The sequence below is a fragment of the Achroia grisella genome, unplaced genomic scaffold (assembly GCF_030625045.1).
Source record: "Achroia grisella isolate CSIRO2021 unplaced genomic scaffold, CSIRO_AGI_Agris_v1 utg4986, whole genome shotgun sequence".
Lineage (NCBI taxonomy): Eukaryota > Metazoa > Arthropoda > Insecta > Lepidoptera > Pyralidae > Achroia > Achroia grisella.
Genome location: NW_026712896.1, coordinates 23776 through 42585, shown reverse-complemented (window position 1 = coordinate 42585; position 18810 = coordinate 23776). Strand labels below are relative to the sequence as shown.

Sequence of the window (18810 nt, the reverse complement as noted above, 5' to 3'; positions counted from 1 at the left end):
AAAGACGAAATGGGATAAATTTGTTTTACAAAATATGGATAATCATTAATTATAAAGTAAGTCATCAATAAGGATAATGTTATATAACGAAATTACAAAACAATAAAGAATGTTAAAATGAGTTATACAAAATAATGGTTATTAAAACTATAGACAGAGTCAATTCTTATAGATAGTATTCTAGAACAAGTATTAAAAATACAAACTAATATTTAATTATAAAATTCTTTAAACATTACATATCTAAACTTAATTCAATATTGAACTTAAAATATATTAAACTTAATTGTTAAGAATATTTCTGCTAGAGGCTGCCTTGCGTGTAGTGAGGATACCTCTTTGATAGCTCTGATAATCTGGTGCAGACCTTATAGATAACTGGTCGTTTGACATTTCATTCAATTCTATGCTTTGATTTGATTTAGAATCAATAGTTTGAGTACAACAATGATTAAATATTTGTATGCAACAATTATCTGATGCACGTTGTTGATTTCTTTTATTTTTATAAAAACGAAATAATTTATAAATACAGGAGAAAAACATTGTTACAATTAAAATATATGTAAAGGTTGAGTAATAAGAGCCATATTTAATTATGTGAGGTTGATCTTGTATTTTATTGATTTCCTTTTCTAAGTTATCTAATTTATGTGAGGCATGACGAAGAGATTCTAAATTAATATTAGTTAGAGAGATCGGTGATAATAGATGCACGGAGTCATTGAATATGTCACTTTTACAACAATCGTTTAATGTAATAAAAAATAAATAAATTCAAAATTGATTATATATTGTAGAAAATGTGGAACTAGGCGTTAATATGAAATATAGTTTTACAAAAGGCGACACAATTATTTATGTCATCGAAAGAACTGTAACTCAGTCTTTAATTTCGTTACGGCTAAATATGATTTAGTAGGTTGAATTAAAGCAAATGTTGATATTATTAATATTTTGCCATATATCTATGTGTGCATTATATTACATTTATAATTAGAGATAAGAGGCAATTTTAAGTTTACATCAGTAAGTAGTCGATTTTGTTGGATTATATATTGTAGAAAATTAGTTTAGATATGTCGACTATTGTGTGAATATTATTATGTTAAGTTATTACAATCTAATTTTTTATTTATGGAACTGTAACTCAGTTTTCATCCGTTACAGTTAATAAGTTTGGTAGGGACTTATTACAGAAGGATGTAGAATATTAATTTTAGAAAATGGGATGCATTTATAAAATAGAATCAAGGAGATTTGATAATGTTAATGAGAGAGTTGATCTTGTATTTTATTGATTTCCTTTTCTAAGTTATCTAATTTATGTGATTATGACGAATAGATTCTAAATTAATATTAGTTAGAAATCTAATTTTTTATTTATGGAACCGGAGTGTTTTTCCAATTCTGTTAATAAGTTCATGGGACTTATTACAGAAGGATGTAGAATATTAATTTTAGAAAATAGGATAGAATTAAGAATAGAATCAAGGATATTTGATAATGTTAATAGAGAGCTTTCGATTATATTAATGTAGCTATTCAATCTAAATACGTTTTCGAGTGCATTATTATAATTAGAGTAATTTGAGAACATGCTGTTCATTAAATTTATTTGATGATTTAGCTTTTCTTCGTTATCATTGAGTTTATATATAGATGAATTGAAAGCATTTATTGACGATTGGACAACGTGTATGTTATCTTTCATGAGATTGAGTATTTGTGTCTCGTCTTGTTGACATGTTGAGATCGCGGCATCATACTTTCTAGCGTCGTCAGCATCCAGAGTACCGAAAAAGAATTTAAGAATTTCGCCGCCGAACTCAAGTGACCACTTGTTTATTCTGATTGATGAATTAGTAGATACAATATGCGATAAGGATTGAAATTTAATAGCATTTGATCTCAATAAAACTTTAACGGGGTTCAGTATATCGTTACAATCTACGATTTAAGGTTTAAAGAGCTGTGCTCGTATACACACATTAAATGTGTCGTCTACATATTTAGTTAATTATTTTAGACGAGGTTGAATGGATACTATGTCTACGTGGGTTATTATTTTCCAATAGTCATTATAAAAATAAACTGGATTCTGTGCATCGAAGTATATTCCTGGACTATGAATGATTGGGTTTATTACCGCTTCTGTGTGGCAAATTGGAGGCCACAGCCTGAAATAATAAAGAAGAATTTGTTACTTTAAGGATGAGCCGGTTTGATTTCATTTACATGGTACTTTATGTATCTACGCTCTACTGATAACGTCACGTTGTGACTGCCGTTTAGTTTAATTATTTTGTAAGGGCCCTTCCATATTGGTGATAGGGCCTTGCGTAGGCGATGATGGTGTTTTAGGTATACCATATCTCCGATTTTATAATTAGTAATTCGGGATGATCTGTCATAATAATTTTTCGAAGATAGTTTACTTCCCTCTATATATTCTATAGCCTTTTTTCGAGATAGTTTCATGCGATATTGGAGGGCTCTTATATACTCCTGATATGTATTATTATCGTTGGTTTCGTATAACGAACTTGGTATTGAAGGTTTGTGTCCGTAGAGTAGTTCGAATGGTGTAAATTGAGTCGTTGTATGGGGACTGGTATTATAAGCTAGTATAGCTGTGAATAAATAGCAGTGCCAATCATTTTGGTTTTCGTCAACGAAAGACTTTAAGTATTCTTTCAGTGTAGCATGGCTACGTTCAAGGGCACCATTTGTTTGGGGATGATACGGTGTGGAAAATATAGATTTTATTTTACAAATATTGGTAACTTGTTTGAATAGTTCAGATGTAAAGGGAGTGCCTTGATCGGTTAAAATAGTTTTGGGGAATCCGAAGAGGGACATAAAATGTACAAGGTTACCAGCAATTTCTTCTGTAGTGGAGGTAATCATGGGATAAGCACTAGAGAATTTAGTTAAGTCGTCTTGTAAAGTTAGTATGTATTTAAATTTTTGGATACCGGATTCGGGTAGAGTTCCTACTATATCGAGGGCGAGTCTCTCGAAGGGTTTGGTACTAGTGGATGTTATTTCCATTGGAACCTTATTACTGCATCTCAAAGGCTTATTTAGTTGACAGACTTGGCAAGATTTTACAAATTGTTCTATGTCAGATCGCATTGATTTCCAGTAATATTTGTTTTTTATACGATTTAGCATTCTTTTAATGCCGGGGTGCCCAGCAATAGGAGTACCATGATTCTCTTGGAGGATTTTGGAGATTTCGGGCGGAGATGGGTATATGAGCGTGTTTTTATATATATGTATTTTTAAGTTGGTATTATGAAACACGAATGCAATTATATTATAGAAGCTTTATATATTATAGATTTTAGTATAAGATAGTTTAGAAAAAGGTTCAGTGAAATCTGATATAGCAAGTTCAGTGGCACCGATATTTTCGCATAAAATTTCGTCTCTAAGTTTCATTAATAAATTATAAATAATGCGATAAGGAGTTTCCTCATAATGATGAACTTTTGTATATAAGAAATAGTACGTTTTATTATTATATTTAATCGAGTGCACCGTGTGAACTTCGCGTTCAGCTGCTAACACGTCATCGCTGTTCTCTATTTGAGATAATATTTGTCGACAGTATGGCATCGAATTATCAAAATCTAAAGATGTGGGACATGCAATTAAATTTAGTTTAGAAGAATGTAGACTTTCGGAGCGTTCTTCGATTTCAGTATTATTGGAAGTAGAATTTGTAAATTGTAGTTTAAAATATTTTTCGTAAGTATCTTTGTGTAATTTATTTGCAGAATTCAGCGCGTGCATAGGAATTCGAGACAGTGCATCGGCATTGGAATTTAGGCGGCCCTGTTTATATATAATTTCGTAATCGTATTCTTCTAATTTGAGACGCCAGCGAATTAGTCTACTGCCAGGGTCTTTAACATTAAATAACCACACTAGTGGTCGATGGTCTGTAATGACCTTGAACTTATGTCCATATAGATAGGGGCGGAATGTCTTCACACCGAATATAATGGCAAGAAGTTCTTTCTCCGTGTGGAGTAGTTTCCTTCCGCTTTGTTTAAAGTACGGGAAGCGTAAGCAATGGGTTTATCCTGACCTACGATCCCTTGGGATAGAACCGCTCCTACGGCATAGTTGGATGAATCAGTCGTCAATATAAATGGCTCATTAAAATTAGGATACTGGAGCAAGGGTGCGGAAGTGAGTTTTTCTTTTAATAGATTGAAAGCTTGTTCTTGTTCTGTAGTCCAGTGAAATTCGACATCTTTTTTCAATAATAGAGTAAGAGGTTTAGTGATTTTCGAGAAATTTTCTATAAAACGTCGATAATAACCGACTAGGCCAAGGAATGATTTAATCTCCTTAGGATTTTTAGGGGTTGGATAAGTAGTGACAGCCTTGACTTTATCGGGATTCGAGAGATACCTTTATCGGTGATGATATGACCCAAATATGAAACTTCGCGGCGTAAAAACTCGCATTTATCGGGCTGTAATTTCAAATTAAATTGACGGAATCTGTCGAAGACTAACTTTAATTTTTGTATATGTGACTCGAGGTCAAAACTATATAAGATACAGTCGTCTAAATAGATATAACAGTGTAGACCTTGAAGGCCAGAAAGGACGGTATTCATAAGCCGTTGGAAGGTACTGGGTGCGTTTTTCAACCCGAAGGGCATTCGGTTAAATTCAAAATGTCCGGACGTTTTGTTAGTGGTTACTGTAAAACCTGTTTTTTCGGCATCTTCAGGATTTAAAAATATCTGATGAAATCCACTCGCGAGATCTAGCGTTGTAAAATATTTAGAATGACCAAGTTGATCTAATATGTCAGTTATAAGAGGAATTGGATATATTTCATTGACAGTGACGTCATTTAGACGTCTGTAATCGATTACAATTCGCCATTTACGTTTTCCAGAGGCATCTATCTTTTTTGAGACAAACCAGACAGGGGCATTCCAAGGGGAAACCGATGGTTTAATGATATTTTGTTCTAACATTTTTTTTATTTGAGTTTCTACCTCGTCCTTGTGGCATTCGGGGAAGCGGTAAGCTTTAACATGAATAGGGGGAGCATTCCCAGTATTAATAGAATGTTTTAAGGCATTAGTTGCGGTTAGTTTATCGAGGTAAAATATGTCTGCGTATTGTGCGCAGCAATCGAGTAAAATATCTTTTTCTTCGGAATTTAAATGAGTGTGTCTAATCTGACTTAGTACTTTATCTATCCTATCAGAGTAGGTGATGTCAGATGTCTGTATGTTGTAGATATTTGTAGATGATTCTAGAGGTTTAGATAGAGTTTCGTCTAATGGAGTAAGGGAAACAGAGTAGTTTTTTATTTGGATGTCAGATTCAGTGGTATTTAAAATGGAGACATTTACGCGATTGTTAAGTTTAAGTGTTACTATACAATTAGAAACATAGACACCTTCCGAAATAGTATGGTCTAGTACGAGAGCTTCACGTAGATTTGGTAACTGTGATGAGTCATTTGATACAGTGCATTCAATCACGGCTTCGCTTCGCGCCGGTATAATATAGCTCGGTTGTTTGAAATTAATAGGTAGTATTTGTTCTCGTAAACACATAGAGTTAGAATAGTAATCAATATTGACCTTGTAATATCCTAGAAAATCACTGCCGATAATACCGTCATATTCCAGGTTTATATCATTTTTTATTACATGTAATTTGTAGGTAATACTAAGGGAATCGGTTAAAATAAAATCCATTTGAAATGTGCCTAGAGTTTTACAATAGGATTCAGTGTAATTTATACCTTTTAATTTTATAATTTCGCGTGAAAGTTCAGGTTGCTTATTTAGGCTTGATTGTTTGATAATACTGACACTCGCACCGGTGTCGATGAGGAAACATAAAGGTTTATCAGAATAAGTTGATTGTAAATAAGTATGAGGCAAGGTTATTTTATTAATAATTATTTCGTACATGGGTATTGGTTTAGTTTCATCGGAATATTCGTGAGATTTAGTATTACAAATTTGTTTAAGCGAGTCCATATTAGTTAAGTTTTGTGGCCTTGTAATCTCGGAAATAGTTATAGGGTTTTTATTTATTAGATTTTGAGTTTTACTCAGTCTATTGGTGAGGTCAGTGCAAGATTTGGTACTTTCTTTATTTAAATAAGATTCAGATATGGTAGAAGGTTTTGTGTAAGATGTATTAGTCAGAGGATTTGGTAATTTTAATGAGTGTGAATTGGCACAGATTTCAGCGTAGGTTCGTGTACGATTCGATGATATTTGGGGATTAGTATAAGATTCAGAGCGACGCGTAGTATATGAATTTTTACAAAGTTTAGAATTCGTAGGATTCAGTGGTTTTTCAGATTTGTAATGAGATTTCGTATGGGATTCAGTGTATGTAAGATTCAGCGGTTCTTGAGATTTGGTATAGGATTTTGTATAAGGTTCAGCGTTCATAAGATTCTGTGAGTTTTGGGTTTTAGTAAAAGATTTAGTATTTATAAGATTCAGTGGGTTTCGAGGTGTAGTAAAAAATTTAGTATTGATAGGATTCAGTGGTTTTTGAGATGTAGTAAAAGATTTAGTATTTGTAAGATTCAGTGGTTTTTGAGATGTAGTAAAAGGTTTAGTATTTGTAAGATTCAGTGGTTTTTGAGATGTAGTAAAAGATTTAGTATTTGTAAGATTCAGTGGTTTTTTAGATGTAGTAAAAGATTTAGTATTTGTAAGATTCAGTGGTTTTTTAGATGTAGTAAAAGATTTAGTATTTGTAAGATTCAGTGGTTTTTTAGATGTAGTAAAAGATTTAGTATTTGTAAGATTCAGTGGTTTTTGAGATATAGTATAAGATTTAGTAGTGCCCTTGCTATGATAGGAATTCGATCGGCACGGAACCGAAGTCCATTTTAGTTTAAATTTTCACTTGAAGTATTTTCGTTATCGATTTCGCAATAATTAACTGCATTTGTGTTACCGGACACATTCCCACGCGCGGGTCCAGGATAGTGCCTGACACCTGCCTGGGAATCCGTATCGCGTTGCGTTTGGTCTTCATTCTGGCGACGCTGCATATTGTACTGTCTCTTGCGACATTCATTAATGCTGTGGCCTATATGTTTACAATATGCACATGAAATAGGTTTAGGTAAATTATAGCTATTTGAATTATTAACGTGATGAGTTTTGTAAGATGGGGATATCCTGGTATCCCTATTTTTGAAATAGCACTCTGAAACTACATGACCTTGTTTTTTACAATGAGAGCAATATTTAGGCGTTTTGTTGAATGCTCTTGTTAAATTATATAATTTCTCTTCCTCCGTAGCTTGCATAATCGCCTTACCTAGAGTTTTGGGATTCCTACACCGCACAATGTAACTAAAGTTAGGATTAAGACCTAGCATAAATGTATTTAAAGTTAATTCTTCCATAGCAGCCACTCTACCAGGTAACTCGTCGTTGTTAGTACAGGAATAGTATATGTCCGATTGAATTTTTGTTAAACAGGCTTCGATTCGGAGAGAGTACTGAGTTACAGTCTCAGATGGTAATTGTTTACAACCCTGGAGTTCGATTAGTAAATGTGTGGAGTGCTTTTTCTCGCCGAACGTGACCCTTAAGAAATCTTTCAATTCTAACCAGTTTTTAAATGTCTTAAGACTACAAGCCGTTTGGGCTTTGCTTTCTAATTGTGATATTATATACTTGCATAATATATTCTGTTGCTCAGGGGCAGCTAAAGAAATTGCACTCTCACAATTTGTGAGGAAAGCAGGGAGGGACTCACGATCGCCGCTTTAGGCCTTTATGAATTTCGTTAATACGCTCAGTGTCACCCTCTCTGCTTTCTCACTGGCCTCCGATTTAGTGGCCATTTTATAAGGTTATATTAGATAAATGTTTCAGTTATATAGAATCTAGTATTAATAATAGTAATGTTCGGTTTGAATTACGAGATTATCACTAAACTGGCACTTCACTGATATAGACATAATAGTATCACAAAGCACTTACAGGAGGGTTATGATGATTATCATATCTTCTGATCTGGTGACACGTGGAGTCCGTCACACGTGGTGTTGTATGGCTCTGGGTATACGAGCACGATGTTGCAATGGACCTGGCAGCCGGTGATCGATGTGGTCCCAGGTCTTGGTAAACAGGGTGTAGTGCTGAACTTCTGAAGCGTTGGGGTGCAGGCTCAGATTTTATGATCTGAGGCTTACTGTCGACCCGGGTGACGTGGTTGCGGGGCGCTGGCTCACACACGAGGGGTGGAGACTAACAGTCGGCCAAATTCGTTACGGGGTATCAGTCCGATTGATGCTGTGAATCTCTGCCTGAGATCTTTTCACAGCATCCCACTTCTGACACCAATGTTAGGCGGCAGACCCCGTTTGGGTTTTTAAAAAAAAAAAACCTTTTTAAAACACAACACAAAAGTCACTTGATTTCAGATAGTTTATTTCGAAAATGTGGTTTCACAAGTTATTATATTAACAAACTTATCCCAAGCTATGTAGGTGCAAGTGAAATGAGTTATCGACGCGGACTGATTTGACTAACAGTCTAAACTGTTTTTATATAACGATGTTAAGCGATAATTATTCAGGCTCAGCATTTTCTCTGTACTGGGCTCGGGTATAACAGAACGAACCACGGTGCACCGGTGGCTCGACGCAGAAACCTATTCTGTATGATCTGTAGTCTGTTGATTAAACAGTAGGGTATGTGGGCGAATACGGGACTAGCGTAAGTCATGATGGGACGGATGCAAGCCTTGTATAATGTCAGCTTGTTGCGAAGCGACATTTTACTGTGCTTGTTAATAAAAGGATAGAGTCGCCCTAGTATAAAGGCGGCTCGGTCGCGGACACGCTTGATGTGAGGACGAAACGTTAGTTTCCTATCTAGGGTGACGCCGAGGTATTTCGTTTTCGACCGGATGCTTTGGCCGAACAGTTCGATCGGGTGATTCATAGAGTCGAATTCCCTGCTAAAGTACACTGCTGCACTTTTTTCGGGATTGACTTCTATGCGTCACCGACGGAACCATTCGCCCAGTATCGTTACGGCTTTCTGAAGCCGTCTGGCTATTGTCGCACGGGACTTGGCGGATGTAAAGAGAGCCGTGTCATCGGCAAACAGCGATATTTAGACTTTTAAGTCGGAGAATTTAGGGATGTCGTTGGTGTACAACGAGTAGAGCATCGGAGAGAGGACGGCGCCCTGAGGGACGCCGGCTCGTATGGGGTGCGGGTCGGATAACGCTCCGTTTATACGGTAGCGATAAGAGCGATTCGACAGGAAATCTCGTACAATGAGTACTAGCCTGTCGGGGACACCTAACTGATTAAGCTTGTAAATCAAGCCGTTGTGCCAGACTTTATCGAAAGCCTTAGCCACATCGAAAAATAGGACGCCTGTACCGCCTTTGGGGGACTTGGTGGCAGTAAGTACAGGGTGTTTTTGTGAATGTGCTCCATGATGCGGTGCACTTGATGGACGCATGAGTGTTTGGCTCGGAAGCCAAACTGCTCGTTGATGAGCAGGCCTTTGGAGTATATAAACTCCTTTAGGCGGGCGAGGAGGAGTCGCTCGTACAGCTTGCCTATAGCCTTGAGGAGGCTGATAGGACGATAACTGGACGGGTCGGATTTATTTTTACCGGGCTTGGGGATGCCAATGACCACGGCTTCTTTCCAGCTGTCTGGAAATATAGCGTTGGACAGCGCCGCGTTAAAAATAGCGACGAGTAATACTAAAAGTTGGGATGGCAGACTTTTGACTAACCTATTGGATATGCCGTCTGAGCCGGGTGATTTTTTGATAGGTAGTTGTTTAACTAGCGTTTTGACCTCATCAAGCGTGACTGGTGAGAGGGATTCGGCGGGCGGGGTGGACGCGATGCGTTCGACTTCGGTGTCTATCTTCTCAAGATGACCTGCCTCGACTGGGAGCGTGCTGGGGGAGCATTGGGCTTCTAAGTTGGACGCTAGACACTCAGCCTTGTCTTCGTCGAAGAAGGCTATAGTGTTGTCGGGTCGGACTAGCGGAGGCATGTCGTTTGTCTGTTGGTCGGTTTTGAGAGATTTCGCTATGCGCCAGTACGCGGTGTGGCATGGCGTTATCTCTTCTAGGAGCTTGCCCCACCGGCCGTCCCGGATCTGCGCGATGTGCTCCTTAACGCTACGCTGTAAGGCTCGCAGGCGCACCCGGTTCGGTTCGGAGGGGTAGCGATCGTACGCTCTAGTGGCTGCGTTCTTATCGCTTATTAACCTCCTTACGTCATCGGGGAGCTGCCAGCGACGGTCGTCCGTCGCCGGTACCTCCCTGGAGCAGTCCTTGACTGCCGACTGCAGGTGGTTAGTAAGCGAGTCGATCGCAATGAAAGTGTCCTCGGTGGACTCTATGACGTCGGGAATACGGGTTAGTATCGGTGTGTCGGTCGATTCGAGAGATTTCTCGAGTCGTTGCCAGTCTGTTATTGTTTTGGTTGGTAGTGGCGTGTCGGGCGGAGGGCCCCGAAGGAGGGTTACCGGTCGATGGTCCGAGTTAAGCTCGGCATGGACTTCTGGGGAGCTCACCCGTAGGGTTACGTTCCTCAGCAGTGCCATGTCCAGTATGTCGGGTCGGTGGTTCACGTTATGGGGATAATGAGTAGGGCGGAGCGGGGCGATTATCTCGAATTCGAGAGAGTCGGCTAGTCTGTCTAGTTTGTGGCCGTTTGTCGTGGATACGTGGCAGTTCCAGCGGGTGTGTTTACAATTCAAATCGCCAGCCAGAATGGTGGCGCTGTTGATATCTAGGAGGGCGCGTAGGTCGCTTTCCAGCAGTAGTTTGCCGGGAGGCTGATAGACGGATGCCACGGCGAGCGGTCGGTGGCCGGTCATGCCGAGAAGACAGACGGAGGCCTCCATATGAGTGAGAGGCGGTGTTTGTAGCGGTATACAATGTAGGGACCGTTTATAGTATATGAGCGTACCGCCGCCTCTACAGGCGGTGCGGTCGTTCCTAACTATGTTGTAATTGGCGATTCTAGGATCGCGGACTGAACGTTTCAGTAGGGTCTCCTGCACGAGGAGAATATCGACGTGGTGGTCAGTGAGAAAGGAGGCGATTTCCTCCTTTTGTTTTTTTAATCCGAATGCGTTAAAAAACGCTATTCGAACGGACCGAGGCTTTTCTCTCTGAGCTCGAGTACCCATAATTACAGGTTAAAATTGAGGATGGCGGTAAGTACGCCGATGTGCTCGCAGCCGGCTGCGAGCCTATTTTGGGGCGACTCCTTATACAGGCGGAGCTTGGAGGCCAGAAGGGCAATCTCGTTAGGGTCGATGGTGCTGGCTAAGCGAGCGACCAATGCGACGTCCTGCGCGAGGGCGCTGCCGTTGGCCTTGGGGGCCGCGGGCTGTGTTTTGGGGCCGGGTTTGTGTTTGGGCAGGGGGGGGGCCGATTGGGCGGGCGGGGCTTTCTCCTTGCTACCTTGCTTACAATTGCCGGGGGTTTAATCCAGGCATTGTTAGCAGGCAGAGGGGCGGGTAGGAGTGGCTCGGGTTGTGTTTGAGCCTTGGCGGGGGCACGTGCCGGAGCACGGTTGCCCTGGGTGTGGGTGGCCTTCTTTTGGGCGGGACGTGGGGCGCGTGAACAACCGCGGTAATTCGCGGTGTGACCCTCTGTGAGGCAGAGGGTGCAACTGGGGGGCGTGGGGGTATTGGGCCTACGGCCGCAATCTGCGGTGGCGTGATCGCCTAGGCACTTAACGCACCGTGGGCGAGCGAAGCAATTACGGGCAGAGTGCCCGTAGTTCTGACAACGGTGGCATTCTCCGGGGTAGGTAAGCTTACGAGGCGCCTCTACGGATAGAGAAGACAATTGGCAAACGCTCTTTATGTCAAAGATTGATTTGCCTTCTGGGGATAAGTCCAATATGACTAGAACAAGGATAGCGGCCTTGTTGCGTGAGCGCGACTGGTACATACGATGTACCTCGTGCGCTGGGTAATTTTGGGACTAAAGGTCCTCAAGGATGGAGTCTGTAGAGAGCTCCTTGGGTAAGCCGCGTACTACAACGCGGAGCTTTTTCTCTTCCTCGAGAGCATAGGTGTGATAACCTATGTTTTTCTCTCGCAGGAAGGTGGTGAGACGACGATGGTCGTCAGATGATGGGACTGTGACTTTGATCCCTAGTGTGGTAGCCTTAGCATGGCTGAAGTTGATGTGCTTATTTTTAAGCATATTTGACACCGTATTCCAGGCACTTTTGTCCTGGATGATGACGGGGGGCGGGGCTTTGGTCTCGGGGTGCGACTTGCGTGCACTCGGACCGGGGGCGATTTTAGCGGTACCGTCGTGGGCATGCTTTGTTTTGGTTGGCTGGGAGCCCTGGGTCTTCTTGGCACGCTTGTTGCCAACAACGATAAAATCGTCCTCGTCTGAGGAGACCGGGGGGATGGGAGAGGGGACGTCGCCGTCGCGGATGGCGTCGAGCTCCATACTAGGAGCGTCAAGCTCCGCGACGGAGTCGTCCTGCTCCATGCTGCTGCTGCGGCCTGGTCGGCTTGGGTTGGGGGAAGCGGCGGGAACCGTTGGGAGTCGTCCTCAAATTCGTCAGTGTCAGTCTGAGTCATTGGGGACGCGGGGGGCGAGCTGTACACTAAGTGCACAGGCTTGGCGGCTTTAAATAAAGGCATTTAAGATGCCGGGACACTTTTTTTCCAGGAACTGAAAGAACAGAGGCATATCGGCCTCTGATAAGGACATTTTTTAAACAGTGGTAATTAACACAAAAGAATAGAATAAGAATAGAAATAATAATATAAAACACTACAATAACAAGACAATACAATAAAACAATAGACAGTACTTAAGATAAGGACGGTCGTCGGCGGGTGCAGCCGACGGTGTCAGCGGGGGCCTCCCTGCCGGGTGAGGCAGGGGGGTGAGTGCCTATTGATATGTGACCCTAATATGTAAGATCACTAATCTTATTGAGTGAAAAATGTGTACCTAAGCGAACCTACTTGGTGGCGTCGGCGGCGGGCGGCAGGCAGCAGGCGTTGGCGGGTGTTGGTGGCGGCGGCTCGTCGGCGGGTGTTGGTGGCAGCGGCGGCGGCTCGGATCGGCGCGTCGCGCATATGCGCGACGCGCCGATCCGAGCCGCCGCCGACGCCACCAAGTAGGTTCGCTTAGGTATACATTTTTCACTCAATAAGATTAGTGATCTTACATATAGGGTCACATATCAATAGGCACTCACCCCCCTGCCTCACCCGGCAGGGAGGCCCCCGCTGACGCCGTCGGCTGCACCCGCCGACGACCGTTCTTATCTTAAGTACTGTTCTTTACAATAGGGTCCGTTTTCGATTGCTTGATTCTGCACTATTTATTTTGCAAAGAATTAAAATACATGTGCTTGCTTCTATTTCTTTATTGGAACTAACTTTAAACGGTTTGAACATTTTATAATATAAACAACGAGGTGTCGAGACAGTATGAACTTAGCTTCTAACTGTAAACTAACCATACCGCCCACTAAAAGGGCACTAAACCTTTTAATATCCTATATAATTCTTTTTTAAAACATTAACAATCATCCCCTTTTTTTTATAACGAAACAATATGAAATACCTTAAATTACATAAACTGACTTGTATCTGATTGAACAGTAAACATATATATTATTAAGTAACAAAAGTCTCATCATTACATGCACAATATGACATTTTCTACAATTTTTTTTTTTTTTTTTTTTATCCAAAATTACCTAATTGTCAATCTTTAGTTTCTACAGGCAATAAACACAACTTATTAATTGACCGTTTCACAATATTATTTCCACTTTTTACACTGTATACTCTGGTGATATCGTCTGGCCCTGGATGTTTATCAACAATGCGTCCAAGTGACCATTTTCCCGGAGGTAAATGATCAGTCTTTATGAGCACTATCTGACCCTTTTCAAATTCCTTTACTCTTTTTAACCACTTCGGGCGTTGCTGTAGCCTAGATAAGTACTCCTGTTGCCAACTATGCCAAAAATCATTCAGTAACTTTTGAGTCAAACGCCATCGTGATAAGTTACTCATGGATACATCCTTCAGACTCGGCGAAGGAACTGTAACCGGTGCTTCGCCAATTAAAAAATGTCCTGGTGTTAACACCTCCATATTATCTATATCAGTGTCGTCAATTGGGCATAACGGACGAGAGTTGAGGCAAGCCTCAATTTGGCATAAGAGGGTGGTCATTTCTTCAAATGTTCTATTTGCGGTCAGTATACGTTTCAGGTGATATTTCAGAGACTTAATCCCTGATTCCCAAGCCCCCCCGAAATTGGGACTATATGCTGGGATAAAATGCCATTGTGTGCCCTCTGTCAGTAACGTTTCTGCAATTGATGTTTCAAATTCTAATGTAGCCTGTTTCCAGCTTTCTATAAGTTCTTTGTTTGCTCCTACAAAATTGCGTCCTTGGTCACTCCATATGTCACTGCATTTGCCTCTTCGTGAAACAAATCGTCGAAAAGCTCCGATAAAAGCTTCAGATGTTAAGTCGCCAACGAGTTCTAAGTGTATGGCTTTGGTGGCCATACATATGAATAAGGCGATGTAGCCTTTATTAGTTTTGGCTCCTCGTCCCTTAGACATGAGAATATCATAGGGACCTGCGAAGTCAACTCCACTATGTAAGAATGGTCGCGCAGGAGTCACGCGTTCTTTTGGTAAGTCTCCCATTAACTGTGGCCTTGAAAATGCACTCTGTTTGGCACAAATCAAACATTTACGGAGGTAAGATTTCACTAATCTTTTCACCTTTATAATCCAATACCTCGATCTAATATAGTTGAGCATCAGTTGAACTCCTCCATGAAGAGTTTGTATATGAGCGTCGGCAACAATCAAAGTTGTCAAAGGATTCTTGTTGTCTAAAATGATTGGGTGCTTCCTTTCATTGTCTAGGTTTGAGTGTCTAATTCTGCCGCCCACTCGGAGTATATGATTGGAATCTATAAATGGATTCAACGACTTCACAGTGCTTCTCTTCTTAACATATTTTTTCTGGTTTAAATCTAAAATTTCTTCCTCAAAAGTTTGTCTTTGTATTATACGAATACATTTTTGTAACGAGATTTCCAATTCTAATTTGGTAATTTTTGTAGTGATATCTATATTTTCCTTTTTAAAATTTAAAAATCTTCTACAATTTGTAATTGCTTTTAAAAGTTCAGTTACAGTATCAAAATTTTTAAAATGTCTAGTCCACATTTCCAGTTCACCTTCATCTGTAGTTTGGATATGAATATTTACTTTGTTTTCTCTCTTTTCCAGTTCAGTTGTAAAATTATTTGATTTATTTAACTTTATGTTATATCTCTCTATTTCTTTCAGCCACTCTGGCCCTTGCCACCATAACTCAAAATTTTTTAACTCTGGTAACAACATACCCCTAGAAGCAACGTCTGCAGGATTATCCGAAGATTGTACATGAAACCATTTGTTACCGATATTATCTAAAATGGTGACCACTCTATTTCTTACAAAAGTTTGCCAACGCGACGGATCTCCTCGCAACCAAGACAAGACTATAGTGGAATCCGTCCATGCATATATTTGACTAGCAGGTATACGAGTCGCTTCACTGATCTGTTTCAACAACTTAGATAACAGAACTGCGCCGCATAATTCAAGCCGTGGCAGGGATACTGGCTTAACTGGTGCAACGCGAGCCTTGGCAGCAATGATAGTTATTTTAATATTTCCGTCTTCGTTTAGAACTCTTAGATAAGCTACTGCTCCATATGCTTTTGTAGAAGCATCACAGTATCCATGTATAGTTACACTGTTCATATTTGTCTTTGTAGTGTGTACCCAACGGTCTATTTCAATATCCTTAAGATGTACAAAGCTTTGTTTTATATTTACCCAATCCTTTTGTATTTCAGGGTTCACTTCATCATCCCAGGAGACCCCTTCCATCCACAATCTCTGAATAATAATTTTTGCAGGTATCATCGCCGGAGCCAGCCAACCGAGAGGATCAAACAGCCGCTGTATTTCTCCTAATATATTTCTTTTGGTTATTTTTACAGATGCTGAAGGAGGCGGCGATGGAAAATTATGGTGATACTCTAGTTTATCTTCACCCATGTTCCAGGTAAGTCCTAATGCTCTTATTGTTCCATGTACCTTCATATCTAGTTTTATATGTGTACTTCTCTCTGATGACTGAAATTGTTGCAGAAACTCGGCACTATTGGAAGACCATTTTTGTAAGTTAAAACCTCCCTTCCTAAGAATGCTAGTAATGTTCTTTGCCACTTCCACGGCTTCTGTTACAGTATCCTGTCCAGACATTAAGTCATCCATGTAGAAATCTTGTTTTATTGTTTCAGCCGCGAGTGGATAGCATGCACCTTCGTCTTCGGCCAACTGATGTAGTGTTTTAACGGCAAGGTAAGGTGCTGAGGCAGTACCGAATGTCACACGGAGTAAACGATAATCTTGTATGGGATCCGCGGTACTCTTGCGCCATAAAAGTCGTTGGTAGTCGACGTTCTTTTTTGAAACTAATATTTGGCGATACATTTTTTCAATATCAGCCACGTAACACACCTTTTTTAATCGCCATCTCATTATTAAGTACCGAATATCTTCTTGTAACTGAGGTCCTACCAGTAATTCATCGTTGAGAGAAATATTATTGGTGCCTCTACATGAGGCGTCAAAAACGACTCTGGTCTTTGTGGTCTCACTCGTATTCTTTATCACAGCATGATGCGGTAAATATGTCGATCTATTTTCTATTTCTTCCACTGGTACCTGTTCCATGTGCTTTAAATCAATATATTCTTGCATTACCTTCATATATTCTGTTTTTAAATACGGTTCTCTCTCGAAGCGTTTTTCTAAATGAAATAATCTTCGCGTAGCTACATCTCTAGTATTTCCGTTACATGATTTTGGTGTTTCATCTTTAAATGGTAAAACCACAATATATCTTCCTTCATTACTTCTAGAGTAGGTTTCTTTGTACATTCTTTCACAGGTTTCTTCCTCTTGCGTTAACTTATTCTTAGAATCAGGATCAATCTCCCATAGAACCTTTAGCATATCGTCGAAATCAATATGATGGTGCATCGTTATAACTTCTTCCGATGTAGAAAATTCATTTACTTCACCGAAGAGAATCCATCCGAGTTTAGTATTTTGGGCACATGGAGATCCTGGTGGACCCTTGATAATATCCTGCATTACTATTTGTGCATATGTTTCTACACCTAACAACATGTCTATTCGCCCTGGGTGATTGAAGTTTGGGTCAGCCAAGTTGAGGTTTTGTATGTGTGAGTAGACTTGTGAATCAATATGTTTTGTTGGCAAATTAGACGTCAGTCGTTTTGACATGATAAAAAAGTTTAATGTGAGCTTGAATTTGACGTCATATCTTGAACACAATTCAACTTCCATCATTTGACTGATAGTGGTACTTGTATCTCCCACTCCACTGACTGTTCCTCTTGCTGACTTTCTCTTTAACTTAAGCTGTTGTGCTGCTCGTTCGCTTATAAAATTTGCCTGCGACCCTTGATCTATTAAAGCGCGCAATATTGTTTCTTGACCAGTAATATCTTTTACTTGTACCAATGCTGTTGCCAGCAAGGCTGTTGATCGTCGCGTTGTAAAATGTGATGATATTGCTACATTTGTTTCGTTACCTATTTCAGGGTCTTCTTCTATTCCTTCGATGTGACTATGATGGATTTCTGTATTATCCGGTTGCACGGGACTTCTTGGTAGATGTAACAATGAGTGATGACGACGCTTGCACACACGACAGAACATTTGCAAACGGCAATTCCATGAAGAATGTCCCGGGACCAAACAATTGAAGCATAAGTTGTTTTTCTTTACGAACTCACTTCTTTCATTAGGTTGAAGCGTTTTGAATTCTTCACAATTAGTTAATGTGTGAGTTCCATTACACATTTTGCATATTTTTACTGGTGCTGAAGAAGCATGATATGATTTTGTCTTTTCTCTTGTCATTATTGTTGAACTTGTGAATGGTGTGGTTAGTTCTAAGGTTCGAAATTTCGACTCCAAAAATGATTTCAGGTCTTTCCAGCACGGTAAGTCGTTTGAATTGTGCTTATATGCATATTCCTCCCAAGCTTTATGCGACTCTGAGTCCAATTTCTGTACGATCAGAAATATAATTAAAGGATCCCAAGAGTCGGTAGGTATGTCTAAATTTTGCAAGCTACTCAAACATTCTGTGGTTGTATCCAGCAGTAATTTAATTTGATTTGCAGTTGGTGTACTAATTTTTCTTTGCCCGGACTTATGTTACGGCGGGCGATATTTGCCTTTTAAAAATATATTTTATTTAATTAAAACAAATGAAATTATTTAAGGTACAAGCTGTATAATTATGTCTAATGATCGAACAAGACTACTGTAAAAATATAACAATTAATAATTGGTGTTAGGTGCCGATTCGTGGTAATTTGCTGTTCCTGGTAGCGGTGTCAGCTTATTGTGCCACACACAGCAATTTACCAGGCGTTACGCCATGGTAACTCCTCCCTCCTTTAGATAGAACCGCGTCTCGCTGTTCTTCTGCGGGGATGGTCTAGCAATCTGGTCTGCGTCCATCTTCTTCCTTCGGGTAGTTATATATGTAATTAATTTCCAGCTCAAATAGCCTAACCCAAGGAGGTATAGGGCGATGGTAGTCCAACTTGGTTTTAGTGATATGAAAGTCTCATTATTATCCACATCATCTTGTATATAATGCGCTGTTTTTATGAG

At 40.1% G+C, this 18810-nt stretch overlaps 2 protein-coding genes across 2 annotated transcripts; both read right to left on the bottom strand.

The window, feature by feature from the left end:
* Positions 1 to 552: 552 nt before the first annotated feature.
* Positions 553 to 3054, bottom strand: LOC131846088 (uncharacterized; the record flags this gene model as incomplete). Its single annotated transcript, XM_059195306.1, has 4 exons — positions 2880 to 3054; positions 1393 to 1950; positions 962 to 968; positions 553 to 736 (listed from the first exon to the last, which is right to left on the bottom strand). Coding segments are annotated over exons 1-4 (924 nt in total), but the record flags the coding sequence as incomplete, so codon positions are not given.
* A 10373-nt stretch (positions 3055 to 13427) lies between these two features.
* Positions 13428 to 18324, bottom strand: LOC131846089 (uncharacterized). The gene has a single exon (XM_059195307.1). It carries the CDS (start codon positions 18043 to 18045, stop codon positions 13771 to 13773), a length of 4275 nt encoding a protein of 1424 aa, XP_059051290.1. The 5' UTR covers positions 18046 to 18324; the 3' UTR covers positions 13428 to 13770.
* Positions 18325 to 18810: the final 486 nt, after the last annotated feature.

Coding starts and splice junctions, on each gene's coding strand:
- LOC131846089 (XM_059195307.1), bottom strand. CDS start 18,045: ATGACAAGAGAAAAGACAAAATCATATCATGCTTCTTCAGCACCAGTA.